General features: G+C 39.1%; 1 protein-coding gene across 1 annotated transcript; it reads left to right on the top strand.

Annotated features, from left to right (window-relative positions):
- The first annotated feature begins 416 nt into the window (after positions 1 to 416).
- nampt2 (nicotinamide phosphoribosyltransferase 2) lies at positions 417 to 18,454 on the top strand. Its single transcript, XM_071902884.2, has 11 exons — positions 417 to 623; positions 6,439 to 6,574; positions 7,767 to 7,870; positions 7,989 to 8,117; positions 8,669 to 8,827; positions 10,640 to 10,770; positions 11,499 to 11,724; positions 12,522 to 12,641; positions 13,802 to 13,942; positions 14,623 to 14,748; positions 15,516 to 18,454. The coding sequence occupies exons 1-11, from the start codon at positions 576 to 578 to the stop codon at positions 15,675 to 15,677; spliced, it is 1,482 nt and encodes a 493-aa protein (XP_071758985.1). The 5' UTR covers positions 417 to 575; the 3' UTR covers positions 15,678 to 18,454.
- Positions 18,455 to 18,855: the final 401 nt, after the last annotated feature.

Genomic DNA, 18,855 nt, shown 5'->3' with positions numbered 1-18,855 from the left:
AAGTAGTTGTGTCCAGCCGTAGCAATTTAAGAGTTTGATCACAAAAGAACTTAGCCTATGTGATTAAAATAGTTTATTTGTGTTTGCTTTATTTTATTTCCCACATTTTTCTACAGTGGTATTTCCTCATCGCCATTAGCAGAGTTAAGTAGTATTACCAACTGAAAGCTGAGGTGAACGGTATCTTCTAGTAGTATTCATCACCTGAGAGCCACGGTGCGTGGTATTATCAAGTATGATTGTCATATCTCCCATCTTTCCCATGTCTATGAACGCAGCATGACGTTTCAGAGAGGCGGTGAAGAGACGTGCGCGTGGGCATGCATACTGAAACCTATGACTGAAACCCGCCCCTTTACAACCCCCAACCAACAAAATGATTACAGAACGGTCGTCTACTTCACCAACGGTATAAGGTCTGAGATATACAGGGTTAAAATCAGATATAATTCGACTGGTTTTCTCTGCTGCCACTCCACTTTACCCCTCCCCACTTGGTTTGGCTTCGGTTTTGCTCCCTTCTTCAGTTAATACGAGACGGACTGTAGTGACATTCAGATCATTCATTCATAACAATGGCAGCACAGGATTTTAATTTCTTGCTAGCGACGGATTCCTACAAGGTGAGTGGACCCGTTCCTGTTGTTTGTCACATATTTACCAGGTTTTAGTTGGCGACAAAATACGATTTAGCACTCTTAAGGTTAGTTCGGGATAGGTACAAGTCTCACTGAATATATTCAACGAAATGAGTCCTTCTTTCGGCTGACTGAATGGCCGGTTGTTCTGGTATGAAAAATGACTGTTACAACATTGTAATATATGCCAGTATGAGCAAACGAAACTACTAATTGTAACAGGCATGACGTCTTGCCCATTATCCTATTCAAGTGGATGTGGACAATTGGGGTATAGGTGTAATTTACACCGAATGAAACTTCATTTAAATTCACAGTGTCAAGTATTAAAATTGGAATGGTCCCATTTTTGAGTAGGACACATGTAGAGGACAGTATGAATTGTAGCTTCTTATATCATGTATGCTGATATTTGTGTGCCTAGCTAGTTCTTAAAACTAGGGTTGAGTCTAAAACCTGGAGCAGGGTTCCCAAAACCGTTTCAAGTTATGGATCACCAAATAGGTTAACCTTAGTCCATAGACCCTCATTTAATCAGATTTTGTCCCATGGAACCCTATCTGAGGGGATTTTTCTTGTTAGCTATGGTTGGCACAGAGTTAGGTGAGAGTTATAGCGAAATCCAGTAAGTGGGGAGGTAGCTGTGGGGAAAGTGAAACCTATGGAGAAATAGTGACTCTTACATTTCCTCAATGTGCTAACCTCTAAGGAGTGAAATAACTTCCTCTCCCTTGGAACCCACACATACCCATGTTGTTCTTCGTAGCAAGACCTAAACTGTAAAGCATTTCTGCAAATGTAAGTTATGACAGTTACCCGATTACCTGCTTAAAGTTGTGACTACTAACAAGGTAATCTGATTGCTTTGCCTCCAGAATCGCTAAAATAATGTGTTTAAATGTACAGACTGTAACATGAATAAGGTTATTATCACTCTACAACGGTAATTACGTCTTATTTCAAGTTGTGTAAAATGCTGTTGGTGTCTCAATGTCACAATCAAAATGGATTTCCCTTTAAATAAGTTTTCAAGTAATTTTGTTATTTTTCTCAAATGTCTGAAATATAAGTGATGTTTTTTATTGTTACAGATTCCAGTTACCAGTTACAAATACCAGATTAATGAGATCTCATTACATGTAGGCTATTATGTAGTATTGCACTTCTTTTCGCATTAGTCTACAGTGCAGTTGACATGGTTGTATCTGTATCACAGAGTCCAACCTTTAATTGGCTGAATAACTTTCACTTTCATTTCAGTCAGTTCAGAAAGTTAAATCCCAGCTCTATTTGCAAAGCAGGGCCAGTCACTCCACTGTGACCTGGGCCAGCCTATGTTGGTATATATCATATGCCCATCTGAGTGGGTTTAAATGTCAGATGTCACTGTTAGATGTCACACGAGGTTTTCTACTGCAGCCAAATGGCAAAGGTCCTGATGATGACTGACCAGCCTTTTTATTAGCAACTGGAAAACAGGTCCAAAGCAGCGCAGCCGAGGGGATTCCTCCAATGTGTCATCACAATATGGGTGGAGCTGATTTGGGACATTATGATGATCTCATCTCATCTCATCTCACTGGGGTTACTATAGCTTTACAGTACAGCAGCATTCCTTGATTTGAGGAAATGAAGCACTACAATAAGTGGTTAGCTCAGTACCTAGTGCCTTGTCATTAAAGAGGCAATAAGTAAGATTCTTACTGCCCCATAGTACAAAATGACCATGATATATCTGTGGGGGTTGATAGGGTTGTTGATCAGTACAATTGATTACTTGGCCAGGTGCTGAGATCTCTGGCCTTCAAAACTCACTTTCCAGCCCCTACTCTGTTTTGTAACAAAAAAAAAAACCTCCAGTGGAGTTTCAAGACAATCCCTATTGGTCATGGTTAAATAAGAAAAACTTTAGGCAAAAATAAAAACTCACAGTAGAAAACTTCTTTTTGCATGAGTTGGGAATTGAACCCAGGTCGCCGGAGTTGTAGGTTAATGTATCCGTCCAGCACTCCATATGTCTTAAGTCATCTTTAAAAGGAGAAAAGCCCGACCTGAAAGCCGGAGAATAGCAGGAGCAACAACCATGGTAACTATTTCACACCACAACAAGCGATCCATCAGCAAGGTGCACCAAAAAGTGAAAATGCTCTCACTTTTCCCGCTAGGAGTTTCCTATAATAAAACAACAAACCTACATTCTTCAACTTTTCTGAACACAGTACACACACCATAAATGGCAATCTGTCTTTAAATGTTTTCACATCCATAGACATATATATATATAAATATATATATATATATATATATATATTGTATATATGTCTATGTACATGTATTATATAGACTAATAGCCTAATAATGTATAATAATATATTATTTAAGATTCCCATCATTTCTTTGTTTAATAAGCAACATAATTCCTGTTTTTTTCCAGTAAGATATGGGAGTATCTGGAATCAAAAAGGGCTGAGCATATTTGGACAGATTATGGACAACAAAGAAATTGTACAATTTGAATCACTACAAAGAGAATATGGCTTGCCACATTCTCATTTTTTTTTATATTTACAAGTCAGTAAATGTACTGGAAAAATATCTGTAAAGAAATTATACATGTTTTGAAAATGGACATCAAAATTAACCATGAGTTCATCTTGTTAGGAAAAATGCCAACGCGAGGAGTCAACAACCAAATAGGGGGAGCACATCCTTTTACTATTATTATTACTATTATTATCATCAAATTTATCATTATTATTATTATTATTTTAATTTTCTGTTTTGTGGCTATCTTTACCTTGTTTTCATGTCACCGTGGTGTTCCACATTTTGAAAAATAAAGTTATAAAAAAAAAAAAAAGATATGGGAGTAACAAGGATTGTGATGACTGAGGGACTGACCGATTACTTGCAGTATTTACCACTAAAACAAAAAAGCAAAATGTTTTTTTCCTCCTAATCATTCTGTTCTTTCACGAATCAGGCCTACTAAACACATAGGCCCATACACTAATAACAGCTTTAGTCTTTGTTAGTCTTTCTTGGGTGCACCACCTTCTCTGTAATCCCAGATATGACTCTGGCCCATGTTCGGTGTGTGTATAAATTATGCAATCTTCAGGCCAGAATTAATCGTTATCCCCCTTGCATAATTGGAGTCCCACAACCGTGATGATGCTTATGACGTAGGCTGGATGCCTGCTCAATGCCTTTCACTTAATCGGTACCGACCAAAGAACTGCGTGTGATGTAGGCTGTGTGTTTTGTTTTCTGCTGAAATGCTTGGTTGTGTAACAGGTGTAATGATTAACCACTAGGCTATATCCAGTACATACACAGCACACACACTGCCAGCAAAGTCAGCTGTTGCTTTCACTACTGAAGTTCGTAGAGAATACATTGAGGTCCATTGTGTTCTCATGCCTTGCCAAGGTACAGCCCTTTATTTTATTTATTTCAGTTAATGCTGCATTCATGTTGTATGGGAATAACTGCCAGAATGACGCGACGGCTCAAAGCAATGACTTGAAGTTTTTGTACATTTGAACTTATTTGAAACTGTCAAGAGGCCATGATTGAAGTTTTCTGTACGTTTTGGTTGCTCCTGATCAGCTTTTTCACATTTAAACCAAACATTGCAACATCAACCACAAACCAAAAATCCAGCATTTAATTGTGTCCTACCATGGTATTTTTCAAGTCACAATTCATAATTCAGGAAGTCTGATGAAATTGGGTTCCATCACCAAACCCAGAGTTTCCAAGTAGTAGCCTATTTACGATATGAAAGCTGAGGTGAATGATACTTTCTAGTATTACTAGCTGAAAGCTGAGGTGAACAGTATTTTCTGGTAGTATTTACCACCTGAAAGCTGAGGTGAACAGGATGCTCACATCTACTGTCTTTTCCATGGGACCTGAATGCGCATAGTGGCCATGTTACCAAAACACCTCTCAGAATGTAGTTTAAATCTGTTATTGTGTCACTTAAAGGAACAATTAAGTGACATTTTGCTGGTTTGCCTCTATGGAGGAACGGTGGTAATTCCATACAAAGCCTTGGTCTGTGAGAAGTCTGTAACCTTACAGTAGCTAATTCAAGTTACGTAATGTTTTCCTCTGCACTCTGCATCATGAGACTTGCCAGGTGAAAATGATTAGCTTAATATCCCGTGCATATTTCCCCTCTACTCTGACTTCATCCCATGATCATGGAATTAGCCTACAACAATGCCAATGGACCATCCACAGCTCGTCAAGTAAACACATTGTGCCCAATGTTGTCAACTCAGAGTCCTTGCCCTGCCCTGCTCTTTGGTGTAGGTTTTTGTCACCCATTGCATAATCAAGTTGCTTGACTTTGAACCGTAACATTAGTGGAAGGCCAGTCGGGCCTGCTGCATTGTGCCACTGCCCAGAATACCTTTTGAAGAGCACATTGACCTCCTTCACGTCAGCTTTACAAAACATTACCTCGCGCTGGCAGAGGGAATAAGATAGAGGAGGGAAAATATGGGTTGTCTCTCAGGTTACCACCATGTCAAAGAAGCAGAACAGATTGTCAGCTTGGGTCCTATGAGTTTCCACAAAGTGGTGATTGTATATGTTTGCCACAGTCTCACTGGGCACGGCTCCATCCCATTTTCACTAAAATGAAAACACCCAATTCCCCCTTGGTTGCCATGGTTCTTCAGTCCACAACATTTTGTATAATTCCTGTCGTTGGTTGGGATGGTTTGTTGTAGTCACTAAAAACTAACAGCAGATGCTTTCCAAGGCTGAAAGTAATTACTTACAATTACTCTTGTTAATGTTAAGTATTGTACTTCACCATATTTTATATCACATCCCTTACAAAAGAACACATTTTGTAGGCTCTCTATGAGCATCGCATCAGAAACTGACCAATCGTAATTGTGTTGAATGAATCATGTTGAGTCACGCTTTACTTTGCGCACTTGTTTTTTGTAAAAAAAAAAATAAAAAAATTCATCAGATCATTATGTAACAGTGTTCTGTTTGGTAAAAAGGTAACAGTAGCTTACTCTTTAAATGTGTTTTTTAAATTAAAATTCTGTTTTTATTGAGCGCATTTTTACTACTACTTTTCTACTACTACTACTTGTCTACTTCTACTCAAGTAGATTGTCACGCAATTCATCTTACTTCCACTTAAATAAAAGTCCAGCCAAGTAACAATGCTTCTACTTGAGTAGGATACTTTGGTAGTCTTTCCACCCCTGATCATTTCAATGATCCTGAGCTAGTAGTCTTGAAGTTGGAAGGGGGGAAGAGAGGGAACTTATCTAGCAGGCAGGAGGAGAGAGAAGTATGAGAAAATGCATCCTGAAGATTTCTCCAAGTGAGGGGTTGTTGCTCTTGATTATTGAATTTGTGCTCAGGGAACACAAAGAGAGGCTTGTGCTTGAAGCTGTCATCATCCTTACCCTCTGAATCCCATGTTTGGCAAGCAAGAAACGTGATTACTGTACACGCTAGAGTCACGTTGCTCATGAAGCAGACAATCCTTCGATTTTTAGCTTAGCTTATTAGTGTGTTTACTTAGGGTTTTGTTTCAGCTTCTTTTGCAGTGTAAATCTTATTATCTGGGATGATAGGATATGAAATTGATAAATGGACCTACTCAATACCGAGGTTAGTTATTTGCATCTAATGTCAATTTAATGAAAAACTTTACAGCACGTTTTAAAATGTTTAGATCAGACTAGATTAATCTGTGTTTGGGACCTTGTGCCCTGGCTGGCCTAGCATAATCCCTGTCTCTTTCTCTGTCTTCCAGATCACACACTACAAACAGTACCCTCCCAACGTCAGCAAAATCTATTCCTACTTTGAATGCCGACGCAAGAAAGGCTCCCAGTTCAATGAGGTGGTGTTTTTCGGGCTCCAGTACCTTCTGAAGAAGTACCTCACAGGTGCGTTCACAGATCTTAACCTTGACCTGGGAAATTAATTTAGATGTAACCATAAGGTAGAAAGAAATATTGAGGCATTCTCATAGGTATTTTATTTCTGAATTAAATATGACTAGATGTATGTTAAAAAGAATATGGGTGAAAATAGTGTTTTGTAAGAAAACTCCAGATCACACTGAGGTTGAATCAATGCTGTCCTACTTGACTTCATTAATACAGCACATCAATTCTTGTTTCACATTCTTTTCTCTGAAACTACTATTACTACACCTATTACTACTACCACTGCTACTCCTGCTACAACTACTGCTACTTAATCGGTATCGGTACTCCTAGGTCCGTGCATGAAGTATAATTCATTTGCAGTTTGTGTGATTTACAGTTTTTTATGTTATATTATTGGCAGTATTATCCTGTGTTTCAATGGGAAGTTTTACCCTGTGTTTACAGGGAAAGCAACTTGGTTGATGGGTTGCTCTCTTTACCGATAGTGTACCGGGTGGTGTGAGAGGCTCCAGTTGCATCTATGTAGTGGTCTGTAGCCACAAAGTTTTTCATGCACTAATAAGGTAGCATTAATCGAGAATAAACAGAAAAACTCAATAAAATTACTTCACAGCTTACCAGCAACTGTTCTCCAAGCATAGTTTTTGAGACATTTATTCCTGTAGTCTTTCAAATAAAAGTTGTAGAGAGCTGGAAAGCTTTGAATGGCTGTAGTCAACTTCTCATCCATTTTGGACGTGTACATGAAACAAGGAAGCACGGAAATCTGATTGGCTGGCAGCCGATGACCGCAAAACGTTCAGCTGTGGCCAACTTTTCTTGGCCGACAAGCTGTCCACACATTTGCCGAGTTTCTCTGGTCACTCGGCTCTATAGGAATTGAATGGACATCTGGTGACTTGATGATCGTGTTGCTTGGAGTGTGGGCGTTAGTGTCCCACTATGTTCTTAATGCTATTTCAGAGGCTTTTCCATGCTGCCAAGAATAACATTCTGGCGGAGTGCGCGTAATGTTTTGGAAATGTTTGGCATGAAAGTGGTCAAATTTGAAAATATTGAATATAGACATAAAATTGCGGCTATCAGCAGCAGCGGCCTTCCAAAACCCATATTGGTTGAACCCTAGTCTTGTGTATTTTCTGTCCGTGGTTGAGGCTCCAGTAGTAACTCAGTTTCTTCTCTGCAGGCCCAGTGGTCACAGAGGAGAAGATTCAGGAAGCCAAGCTCTTCTACCAGATGCACTTCAGACAGACTGTATTTGACGAGGAGGGCTGGAGGAAAGTCCTAGAGGTATCCAAAAGTTTTCTACCTATCTGTCCATCAGACAGACACACGCATTCACACAAAGAGGTATTCATCATCGTACAGCTCTACCCTAAACTGATGTGAATGTGCTTGCTGCTGTCAGAAATATGATGGTCGTCTTCCCATCCGGATCAAAGCTGTTCCTGAGGGCAGGATCATACCACGAGGGAACGTGCTCTTCACTGTGGAAAATACTGACCCCGACTTCTTCTGGCTCACCAACTACATCGAGGTAAAACTAAACTCAGAAATGTCTTTATAGTGTTAGACTCTGTCAATGATTCAGAATATGAGCGCAAGTCCAGACTGTGTTTGTCAACATCCGTCTCCTTACACCCATATTACTGAGTGTTCTGGGGTAATGTCCTGTAGTTGGTTCGGATTACGTTCTCACTCGTAACAAACCACACCGCAGTTCTCTTGAAAGAGGACTGAGACCTGCATTTCAGGCGTCTCAGTGTGGTTATTTGGTGCCACCAGAGTTTGAATGGATTTGTTCTCACCTGGTCAAAAGAACCGAAGAGTTCAAATAAAGCACTCCAAACATGCTTGGTGTGACCACACCCATAGATGAGAAGTTTTGACATGATGCATGATAAATATTACAGCAGTGCCAGTCATTTGATCTCTTTCCTGTCTTTCTCCTCAACAACTCTCCTCTCCCTTCCCCCTTCTCCTCCCACTGTCTCCTCTCTTACTATCCCCCCCGGTCGCATACACTCTTTTCTTCTTTCTCTCCCCACCGTTCTTGTTTTTCCCCCACCCTCCCTTTGCTGAGCATAGACCATGCTGGTCCAGATGTGGTACCCTATCACAGTGGCCACAATATCCAGGGAGTTTAAGAAGATCCTGGCCAAGCACCTGAAGGCCACTTCAGGGAGCCTGGAAGGCCTGGACTTCAAACTGCATGACTTCGGCTACAGAGGAGTCTCCTCACAGGAGGTCAGGAGTCACTATTCATAATCAACATCACTGATGTAAACATTAACATAATAGCAGTGGTGGATAGAGTACTGAAAATCTATACTCAAGTAAAAGTACAATTACTCCCATAAAAAATGACTCAAGTAAAAGTGAAAATTACCATTTGAGAAACCTACTCAAGTAAAAGTAAAAAAGTACCTGGTTAATAAATTACTCAAAGTACAAGTTACTTTCCATTTTAATATTTTTTAGGGTGTGCGGGCCAGTGCAAAATAATGAAAAAACAGCACTTGTTGATAAAACTTTCTTAGTCCTTTATAAAACAGAATATAAGTCTGTTTAACTCTAGTATTTACAGACATTATCAAAGTAACCAAACCTATTACAGCCCCAAAATGCAGTAGATACCGAATACAATTAATTAAAACTCAGATTTTCTGTTCTGTAGTATTACTCCCTGTACCAAGACCTCAGTCAATCAACTAGAGAATGAAAACTTCTTTCCATTCACATTTTTCATTTGGGGATACCCATTTGTTGGAAGCTGCCTCTTGTTCTGGGTTTTGCTCGGTCATCATCGCATCGTGGTCAAAAGACAGGTGGTGCTTATTTTTCTTCCAGGCAGCTGGCAGCTTGGCATCTGCAGTAGAGGTGCTCCTCGCGCGCTCTCCCCCCTACACTCAATCCCCACATTTAGAGCAGACTAGTTGGAACGAAGGTATAAATGGCAAATGTAGTGAAGTAAAAAGTAGATTACTGGCTCAAAAATATACTCCAGTAAAGAGTAGAAGTACAGTTTAAAAAAAAGAACTAAAAGTATTAGTTCCTTAAAAAAAACTACTTTTTTACTCATGTGCGTTACTTGTAATGCGTTACTACCCACCCCTGCATAATAGGACCCAATGAAAGTCAGAGGGTCTTTAATGACCAAAAAGCAAGGATGCAACATCAATCATCAGTCAAGAATATAGATTTCTATACTAGTGTTTCTTTTACGTTTTTCTTTCTCCTTCTATGTCACATTGTACGACTACCCCCACTCACTTGGCGAATATGGCTGTAGTTTATGCTGCGTTCAGTGGAAGTGGGAATATCATTATTCTTAGGAAAATGTAGGTGATAGTGATATAATCTTAACCCTTGACTGTACTAAAATTAATGTGAATATCTTTAGTTCAAGGTCTTTAGTTGCATTCTAACCAATCACGACAGCAGCTCATTTCACCGATTACTTCCTTTTCTCTAGTTGAAGGTGCTATTTTGTGAAATCAGCTGGTTTAGTGTTTGGTTGGAATGAAAACCTGCATACTTCGGGGCCTCGATGACAAATGGTTAAAAACCACTGACCTTAGAGTAATCTTTTCCTATACTGTGGTGATACAGTAAGTCTTTAGGAATGAAACTCGGATGCCAATCTAATATTTATCTTTAATGCCGTGTTCATATCAGAAGAAGCGGAAGAATGGGATGACATCTCGTTGCTACAACTTAGAAGCATTCACGTGTATAACTCGTGGAATGCCCACATCCAAGATGGCGATCATAAGATTAATTGTTGTTAAGAGGTTACTTTCAAATCAGCCATAAACAAACTGCAGCAGATATTGCTTGTCTTGCATAAGTATAGTTGATTGTATTAGTGTGAATATAACTGATAATTTTGATTTTCAGATCAGTAGAATTGCCACAATTCCACAATTCATGAACAGTTTTTCCTAGTCAGTAGCTCATATTTACGGTAAATCTGACATGAGTGCAGCATAATGTCAAATGCAGTGTTGATCTCATTTCTCTCCCTCTCTCTCTCTTTCTCTCGCTCTCTCTCTCTAGTCAGCAGCATTAGGTGGGGCTGCTCACCTGGTGAATTTCTGCAGCACAGATACAGTAGCAGGGCTGCTGATGGCACAGCGCTACTATAGCTGTCCTATGGCTGGCTTCTCCATTCCAGCAGCAGAGCACAGGTAGCACTCACAAACACACACACACACACACACACACATACATATGCCCCAGGACTGCAAGATTTTGGCTAAAATGATAAACCTGTTTATTTTTCTAGGTATTGTTCTCACAATGATACTTGCACAATATGGAGCAAATATGCAATGTACAATTTATTTGTTGGATATTACAGTAGCGGCGTGACATGCAATATGATAGTATTAAAGTGTATCATTCTTAAGTCCTTCTGATTAGGTGTACTGTTAGTATACTTTGAAAATCAATAGCCTTTGACAGCTATATCAAGAAATGAAATTAAATGAAATTACTTCCAATATTAATTATAGATGAATTTCTTGTTTTTCCTCAAAACAAAATACAATGACGGTTAATGTCAACAGAATATCTTACTACTATGATATAGACTCTTTTTCCACCATTAATGCAATCTTTATATTCTTAACAAAAAACACATTAAATGTGCACAAGTTCATATCGGAATGACAATTTTAAAAAAAATTTGTACAGCCCTAAACTCAACATGACGTCATGTCATCTATGTTTGACCAGTATCTGTGGGAAAAACCACCAAAATGGGCCCAGAAATGCAAGGTACATCACCAGTAGCGTAACAGTGTTAAAAAAGTGTTTCAGGGTGGATTTTTCCTGTAAGTATTGGAATTAGTATTAGTATATCCAGCACTGTGACACTATGTATTACTCCCCTCCTGTCTTTGCCGTCCTCCAGTACCATCATCTCATGGGGAAGGAGCAGGGAGAAGGAGGCGTTTGAGCAACTCCTGGACCAGTTCTCCTCCGGTCCGGTGTCAGTGGTCAGCGACAGCTACGACATCTTCAAGGCCTGTAAGCACATCTGGGGAGACAAGCTGAAGGAGCGAGTCATGGAGCGCAGCCAGGATTCCTGTCTGGTCATCCGGCCTGACTCCGGAGACCCTGCCGAGACCCTTATCGAGGTAAAGCAAAAGGCTAGTGTGGCCAGTGTTGGGCTCCAAAAAATGAAATTTTATATATATAGTACACACACATATATATATATATATATATATATATATATATATATGTATATATATATGTGTGTGTGTGTCTGTATATATATCTATATACACACTATATATCTATATACACACTACCAGTCAAAAGTTTGGACACACCTGACTGAATGCACTATGTTTTTCATTATCTTAAAGCCATTTTGAATTTCTTTTTCTTTTTCTTTTATTAATTTCTTTCTAAGCCTTTGCCTTTCCATCAAGGCAAAGGGCGGCTACTTTAAAGAATCTAAAATATAATATAGGATAGTTTTGATTTGTTTAACACTTTTTTGGTCACTGCATAATTCTGTTTGTGTTATTAAATAGTTCTGATGTCTTTACTATTATTCTAAAATGTGAAAAATAGTAAAAATAAAGAAAAATGCGTGAGTCCAAACTTTTGACTGGAGTGTACAATACAACTTTCAAAAGTAGTTAGTTAGTTGCAGTTACAGTAGTTACCGTTATAGTCCCAAAATTTGAGATTTTTGCTTGATCTTTGCTCTCCCTTATAATGATAAAAACTACAAAATCAAATTTGGGCTCACTGAGGCTTTAAGGTTTGGAGAGTGCCACACCTTGCCATACACAATTGATGCCCATGAATCAAACTTTACATCAAAAACAAAATGAAGTTACAAAGCTATAAAAAGAAGACTCCTGGTCTACAGAGCGGTATTTTGGGAGTCGTATGTAATGCCTTGTGTTTGGTATTTTAGGTCATCAAGATTTTAGAGGAGTGTTTCGAGTGTTCAGTGAACTCTGTGGGGTACAAGATGCTGCCTTCTTACCTACGCATCATTCAAGGAGATGGCATCGACCTCAACTCAGTGGAAGAGGTCAGAAGAAGTTTGGTTGTTGTACTTTTATTATGTGAAGTACTCTATATCTATCTTATTCTGATCTATGTCATATTGTTCTATGTCATATCGTATTTTCTGCTGCTATAAAGACCTGATTTCCCCACGATGATCATTAGTTTCATCAGATATAAGAAACATACTTTCTCTCTTTCTCTGTCTTTCTGCCACTAACACACACCAACCCTCTACATCGTCACCTGACTTTGATTAAAGGGACATTAAGTAATCTACGACCTCTATCAGCATGAAGTGCAACAGAACTCAGTATAAGTAGGGTCCTATAATTTCCACAAAGTGGTAAACACAGACAGAATTGCGGAAATTATGTTTAAGAACGGAATTCTAACAAACAGGGAATCCCGTGGAAATGTACGATTTTGGGGGAATTGCTTCAAAGGTAGTTCATTTTTCATCACCGTGTGAACAGAAACTTACCTGGGCCTGTGTATTGAAGTACATATAAGTATGCGTCAGCATGTGCAGATGATTTGTAGAGGAAAAGACGAGAGTAAAATGTTGAAGCGACCACCAGGAAACAAAACAACACCTACAGCATCTAAGAAGTTGAGAAACATGGCACTTACACCAAAATTTTGAGGAATTTGGTGCCTGGCAGGTGTCAATGTCTGAGTAAAAATCCCACTTATTGCTCCTTTAAGGGTTGGTACAAGAGAGGTGTGAAGGCCAATTGATAGCACATTAAATTTTAGGGAAATATGAAAGAAAACAATTAACCTCCCAAACCATCCCTTTTTCAAATATTAACAAGATCCCCATTGACAGGAATGTATGATCCTCCCCCTCTCCCTCTCACCTAGTCTTTCTCTCACAAAAATCTCTTTTAGCCAGTCTGAAGATTCAAACCAGTTCATGTTTATAAGTTTGCTTCTTGTGATGGACTAATAAAACAATCTCATTGAGTACTAACACACAACAAAAAGTTGTAGTGCCCTTTTTGCTGCTCTCCTTAGGTCTTGTTTTTGTTTCTTTTCCAGCAATTCTCTAACAGGAATATCTTCTGCGCACTATGGCTCTGACCCTTGACTTCCTTACTTTTGGTTGCTTGTAATGTTGATAATCTAGGAATTGAAGCTGTCCTGGTGTGTCTAAAGCCTTGATTTCTTTCTTGTCGGTAGATCCTGCAGAAGCTGAGCGATGAAGGCTGGAGTGCTGAGAACATCTTCTTTGGTTGTGGCAGCGCTCTGCTTCAGAAACTCAACAGAGATACACTCAGCTGTGCCTTCAAGTGTAGCTACGTGGAGACCAACGGCAAGGGGGTACGATAACTGACTATTCTCAGGGGAAGGATTAAAAACCTCTTTGCCTTGGTTTTGATTACCTTGGTCTTTGGGGATTTTCAAATAGCCTGTTAGTTAGCCTGTAGGTTATCATTCTCAGTTTGAATGGTGTTTTCTCACCTGTTTGAGTAGTTTCCTCTCCCATCAACAGATTATTGTAAATAAACACGAACTGCCTGGTTACATAATCAATAAAAAACTTGTCTTTTACTTCATGGAGGCTACTACGTGACTCTTTAGAAAAGCTCTTTTATGGTATGAGGAATTTCTCTGGCTTAAAGCAAGACCTGTTCCTATCTTTTTCCATCATACTGATAAATTCTGACCAAAATCTTGTCAGTTGCTTCACTATAGAACTCCTTACATCTTGCTTGCCTGGGTGCAGTTCTCCAATACAGTCCTATTGGGCCAATGGACACGCCAAAAATTTACCCCAAAAGCACCCAAAGCATGTCTTTTACAATATATTGATTGCCCGTTCTGTAATGAGACATGTCGGTAAAAAGATATAAATGAATGAATTGGCCGGAGTTATATTTTAAATCTGTACCACTTGCACAGATAATACTCAAAGAGACTGGCAATTAAAGTCTTGAATTCACTTTTAAGAATATTGACTAGTTGTTTTAAATTCGTTTTTTTATTTGTGTCTTGCCTAGATGGACGTGTACAAGCAGCCTGTGACAGACCCATCCAAGGGGTCAAAGAGGGGTCGACTGTCACTGAGGAGAAATTCTGATGGCTTCCTAGAGACAGTAGAGAGAGGGGCAGGCAAGCCTGAGGAGGTGGGATCTTGAGTTTAATTTGATCTTAAAGGTCCCATATGGTGTAAAACAGGATTCCCCTTGCCTCTGTGGTTATAAAGGAGTTGGATGTGCTATCTAAACATTGTGAAAGTATCAAAACGCACGGTCGCCAACTAAATCCACACAATCCATATTAGAAAAGCGAGCCTCTAAACGAGCCGTTTGGACTTCCGTAACTTTGTGGCGTCACAAAGGTTCGCTCATTATCATTTCTGTAAGAAATAATAGACTAACAAAGTGTTTTTTTCAAAGCAGTTGAGCGGTTGTCATTGTTTATTACCGGAGAGTTTTCCCTACCTGTAGCTGCCGGGCTGCGGTGTCTCATGTTTCACTCTTGAAACGGTTAGCCAATCAGAACAGAGGGTCGTTAATATTAATGAGCCTTAAAGACACAGCGACAGAAACAGCCTGCTCTTGGTAAGGCTCAGAGAGATGCTGGAAAATGAACGTGTAAAAATGGATTGAGAGTGTTTTTGGTACATGACACCACACACACAGCTTTGAATGGACCTCAAGACAGAAAATAAAACACTGGAAAGTGTAGAATATGGGACCTATAAAGTCTGACTGAAATCAAATATGGTTGACCACTATTTTTGTTTACAACACATATTCCTTGACAGTCAAATTTTTATTAGTTAAGAAATAAAATAAAAAATCCAAGATTCAGTCCCTTAGTCTGAATCGAGACTACAGATACTATTGGTGCCTCATGTACAGTATCTCTGTGTGCTTTGCCTCCTCAGGATTTGCTGGTGACGGTGTTTGAGAACGGCGTCCTCCTGCAGGACTACTCCCTGGAGGAGATCCGGAAGAACGCTCGGCTATGGGAAGAAGAGGTGAGCCCCGCCCAACACAACCAGGACCAGGAGCTGCTGCACAAGCACATCATCAACGGGCTGCATTAAGTCAGCCACAAAGCCTTTTCACACATGCATATCATATTAGAGTATTTAACAGGGTGCACTGATTTGCTATGAGGTGGAGAGAGTGCACTGTAGTCGCACACTGCGGGCCTCAGTATGTTTGAAAGACTCTCACCACTGGACCTCTTGAGAGGGGAGTGAAATGCTGTTTCTCCTAGCAGTCACCACCAAGCACTACCATTCCCCCCGCTTCCTCCTGAAGCGGCTGATAATGAGATTCTGTGCTGATAGATTAGCTTCAAACAGACTGCTGGCCTTCCAGCCGTCTCATGGTACAACTGGTACAGCCTCATTCCACAACTGAATGAGCAGCAAGTTGATATTAGACGGCCATGACCAGAACAATCAAAACTCAGGGTCAAATATGATATAACTCTCCATTTACACCAAGTACATTATTATTATTAGTATTATTAATGCTGAAGTATACAATAAATAAATTAAAATAAATAAATAAACTAATTCAAAGGCATGCCAGCATGTGATAGAATCCATAATGGCCCACAGTTATGATGCAGCCTGTAACAAACATGTAAGACTTAAATGTTACAGGTTTCAGATATTGAGGGGGAACACAAACCATTTACTCAAAAATACAATATAGTAGTGTTAAGTTGATTGAAGTCAGCCCATTGTCTTCCGATACTACAAATGAATGAAGCACGACTTGCAAACCTCTAGAGGGCGCTATTTCACCACAGCATAGGAGCAGAAACCAAAGTGAATCATACCTGTGGTTTCTATTTCATATTTGTGATATATCTCAGACTCGCTTTCATCTCCAGGTCATTCTCAATTAATTTTGGAGGGGTATAGATTGTTTTTTTTGGAGGGGGTTGGGGTTAGGGTTTTGTCTTTTTTTGTGCTTTTTTTTCTGAACATAATGAATTAGTAATTTTGTAAAAATGTCCATTGTTGGCATATTCATTTAGCAAAGGTGTATGCAGGGGGAAGCTCTCTACCATTTAACACATTTAAAACAGCATCAACAAAGCATGCAAGTATTCAGGGTTACAGTGAGGTAAGACTTGCAGAAGCATTTTTATCTATAAGCCCGAGTCTTGAAGAATTACATTTATGCAACAATAGCTGATGTACTCACAAATTTGGTATCCTGAAAGGATGAATGCTGCTTTGAATATACCCCATTCAAGTGTTGCCTCAGGAGATGTTGACAGGCTGTTATTGATGCTGAATATTCTGGCAATCTGATCATATTAGTACAAGTATGGAATGGTTTGTTTTTTTGTCAAGTCTGGATTTGTTTCTTATAAAACAGTTGTGCTGCTATAAAGATCCAGACACAGGCATACTGCACTACTCGCTTACCTGCTCACATAGACTTTATGCAGACTATTAGTTTCAAATCAAAATTTAGAAAAAAGCCACAGAAGTTTGGTGGGAAACCAAGTAAAGCAATGACCCAAAGTAATACACTGTAATACTCCACAATTCTGTATTTCAGTATATGAAGGAACAAAATAACATTACTATATGATACATGAACACTGTCATTCACTTAATTGACATGAGAGTTGTCAATGTATTGTTTGTAACGATGACAGTAATGCAATGATGATGATTGTGATTTCAATAGCAAGAATTTGGGGCATTTCCAAAAAAATGTCAACCACTGAGCTCAAATGTCATGCAGAAATTGTTTTGATTGTGAAGATAAAACTTTGAAAGTGGACAGTATGCAAATTCCAAATTATTATATATATTTTATTTATTTTCTTTTTTTTTTATATGGTAATCTGGGTGGGCAGATCTGTCTTGGGTTGGGTTGTTGTGGACAATAAAGGAAAACTGCACCCTCGGATCCCTGTACACTGTTAGATATTTTCAACTGTGATGTTCAGTGCATTCCAGGAGTTATTTTGTGTTTCAAGTTACTTTTTTGGTGTACCCACTTTCCCTTAACCTGCCTTGTCTACTTCTACTTCAGTTAGTGATTTCCTACATTTCCCAGAATGCCTTTCCACAAGGCCCAATAAGACAAATACACCAAACAACAAAATGGAGCCAGAAATGCAAGGTACATCACCAATCGCTGTTTGTTAACAGTCTTTGTTTTAGGGTGGATTTTTCCTTTAAGAGAAGGCTTTTCCAATGCTAAAATATGTACAGAACTCCAAAGCTACTGCCGCTGCTTTGGATGTTCAGGGCCATTTATTTCAAGTATCGATCTTCTTCTCACTCTCCTTTCATGCAGTTTTCTCTTCTGTTAGCCAGTTTGCTTTTTAATTTATTGTAAATATTCAGCAACATACTGCCCAATAGATGGTGGTATGTTTGATTTAGTTTCAGACTAGTAGTCTGCTTTACTCTAAGGCCTATACCTGTTGCCGTTTGATTTCATGCTTCTGACCAGTCTATACTGATTTGTTATGCAATTAAGCAGTGTGCCACCAACATTGGACTAAAAAAGTTTACCTCTTTTTTTTTCTAATATTGCGCATTAACATAAGGTTGGCACAAATGGTATATATATGAATCTATTTTGTAAATGTATTTTTGAAAATGATTTGCCTCCAACTAATGTCCTTTGTGATTTTGTTTTTTGTGTTTTAAAAAAATACATTTTGTATGATCAAAAAAATAAACTTTATGCTGTTAATTAACTGTGTGAGGTATGTTACTAAAGAGTATACTATTGTGTGTCTGTGATTCAGGGTTTTGTCCTGTAGAGGTCTGAGTCTGAGTTCTGACATTCTACCGGTTTTACCTCTTAGTACTAGAAAGCAACTCGAAGATGTATGTTACACCTGTGCTTTATGACTAGTCTAATAAAGTTCTCCCAAACCAAGGAACCAAGAAACTTGAACCTGTGATGTTACCAAGATGAAAAACAGAGATTCAATGAAAACAAACCTTTGTCATCAGGCTTTCACCAACATAGAAAGGGATACACTAAAATGACACGCAGCTGTAGCTTCACTAGTAAGAAGTGTAATATGTTAATTAGAGAGGAAGAACAACCACCTAGATGCTCATACTGAATAGACCTGGCAGGCAGCAAAGCAATACAGAGGCATTCTGCTAGGCACCGAAATGGCACATTCAGCTTTTTAGGCAGCCATTAAGGAAGCCATTGTTGAGGCTGACTTGAAAGCTGTTATTATTCGTCTACCTATGAGACTGAGGCGTCGTTTTTCTG

This window comes from Centroberyx gerrardi, chromosome 5 (genome assembly GCF_048128805.1).
Source record: "Centroberyx gerrardi isolate f3 chromosome 5, fCenGer3.hap1.cur.20231027, whole genome shotgun sequence".
Lineage (NCBI taxonomy): Eukaryota > Metazoa > Chordata > Actinopteri > Beryciformes > Berycidae > Centroberyx > Centroberyx gerrardi.
Note: the sequence above shows the minus strand (reverse complement) of the source record. Positions and strands in the feature narration are given on the sequence as shown.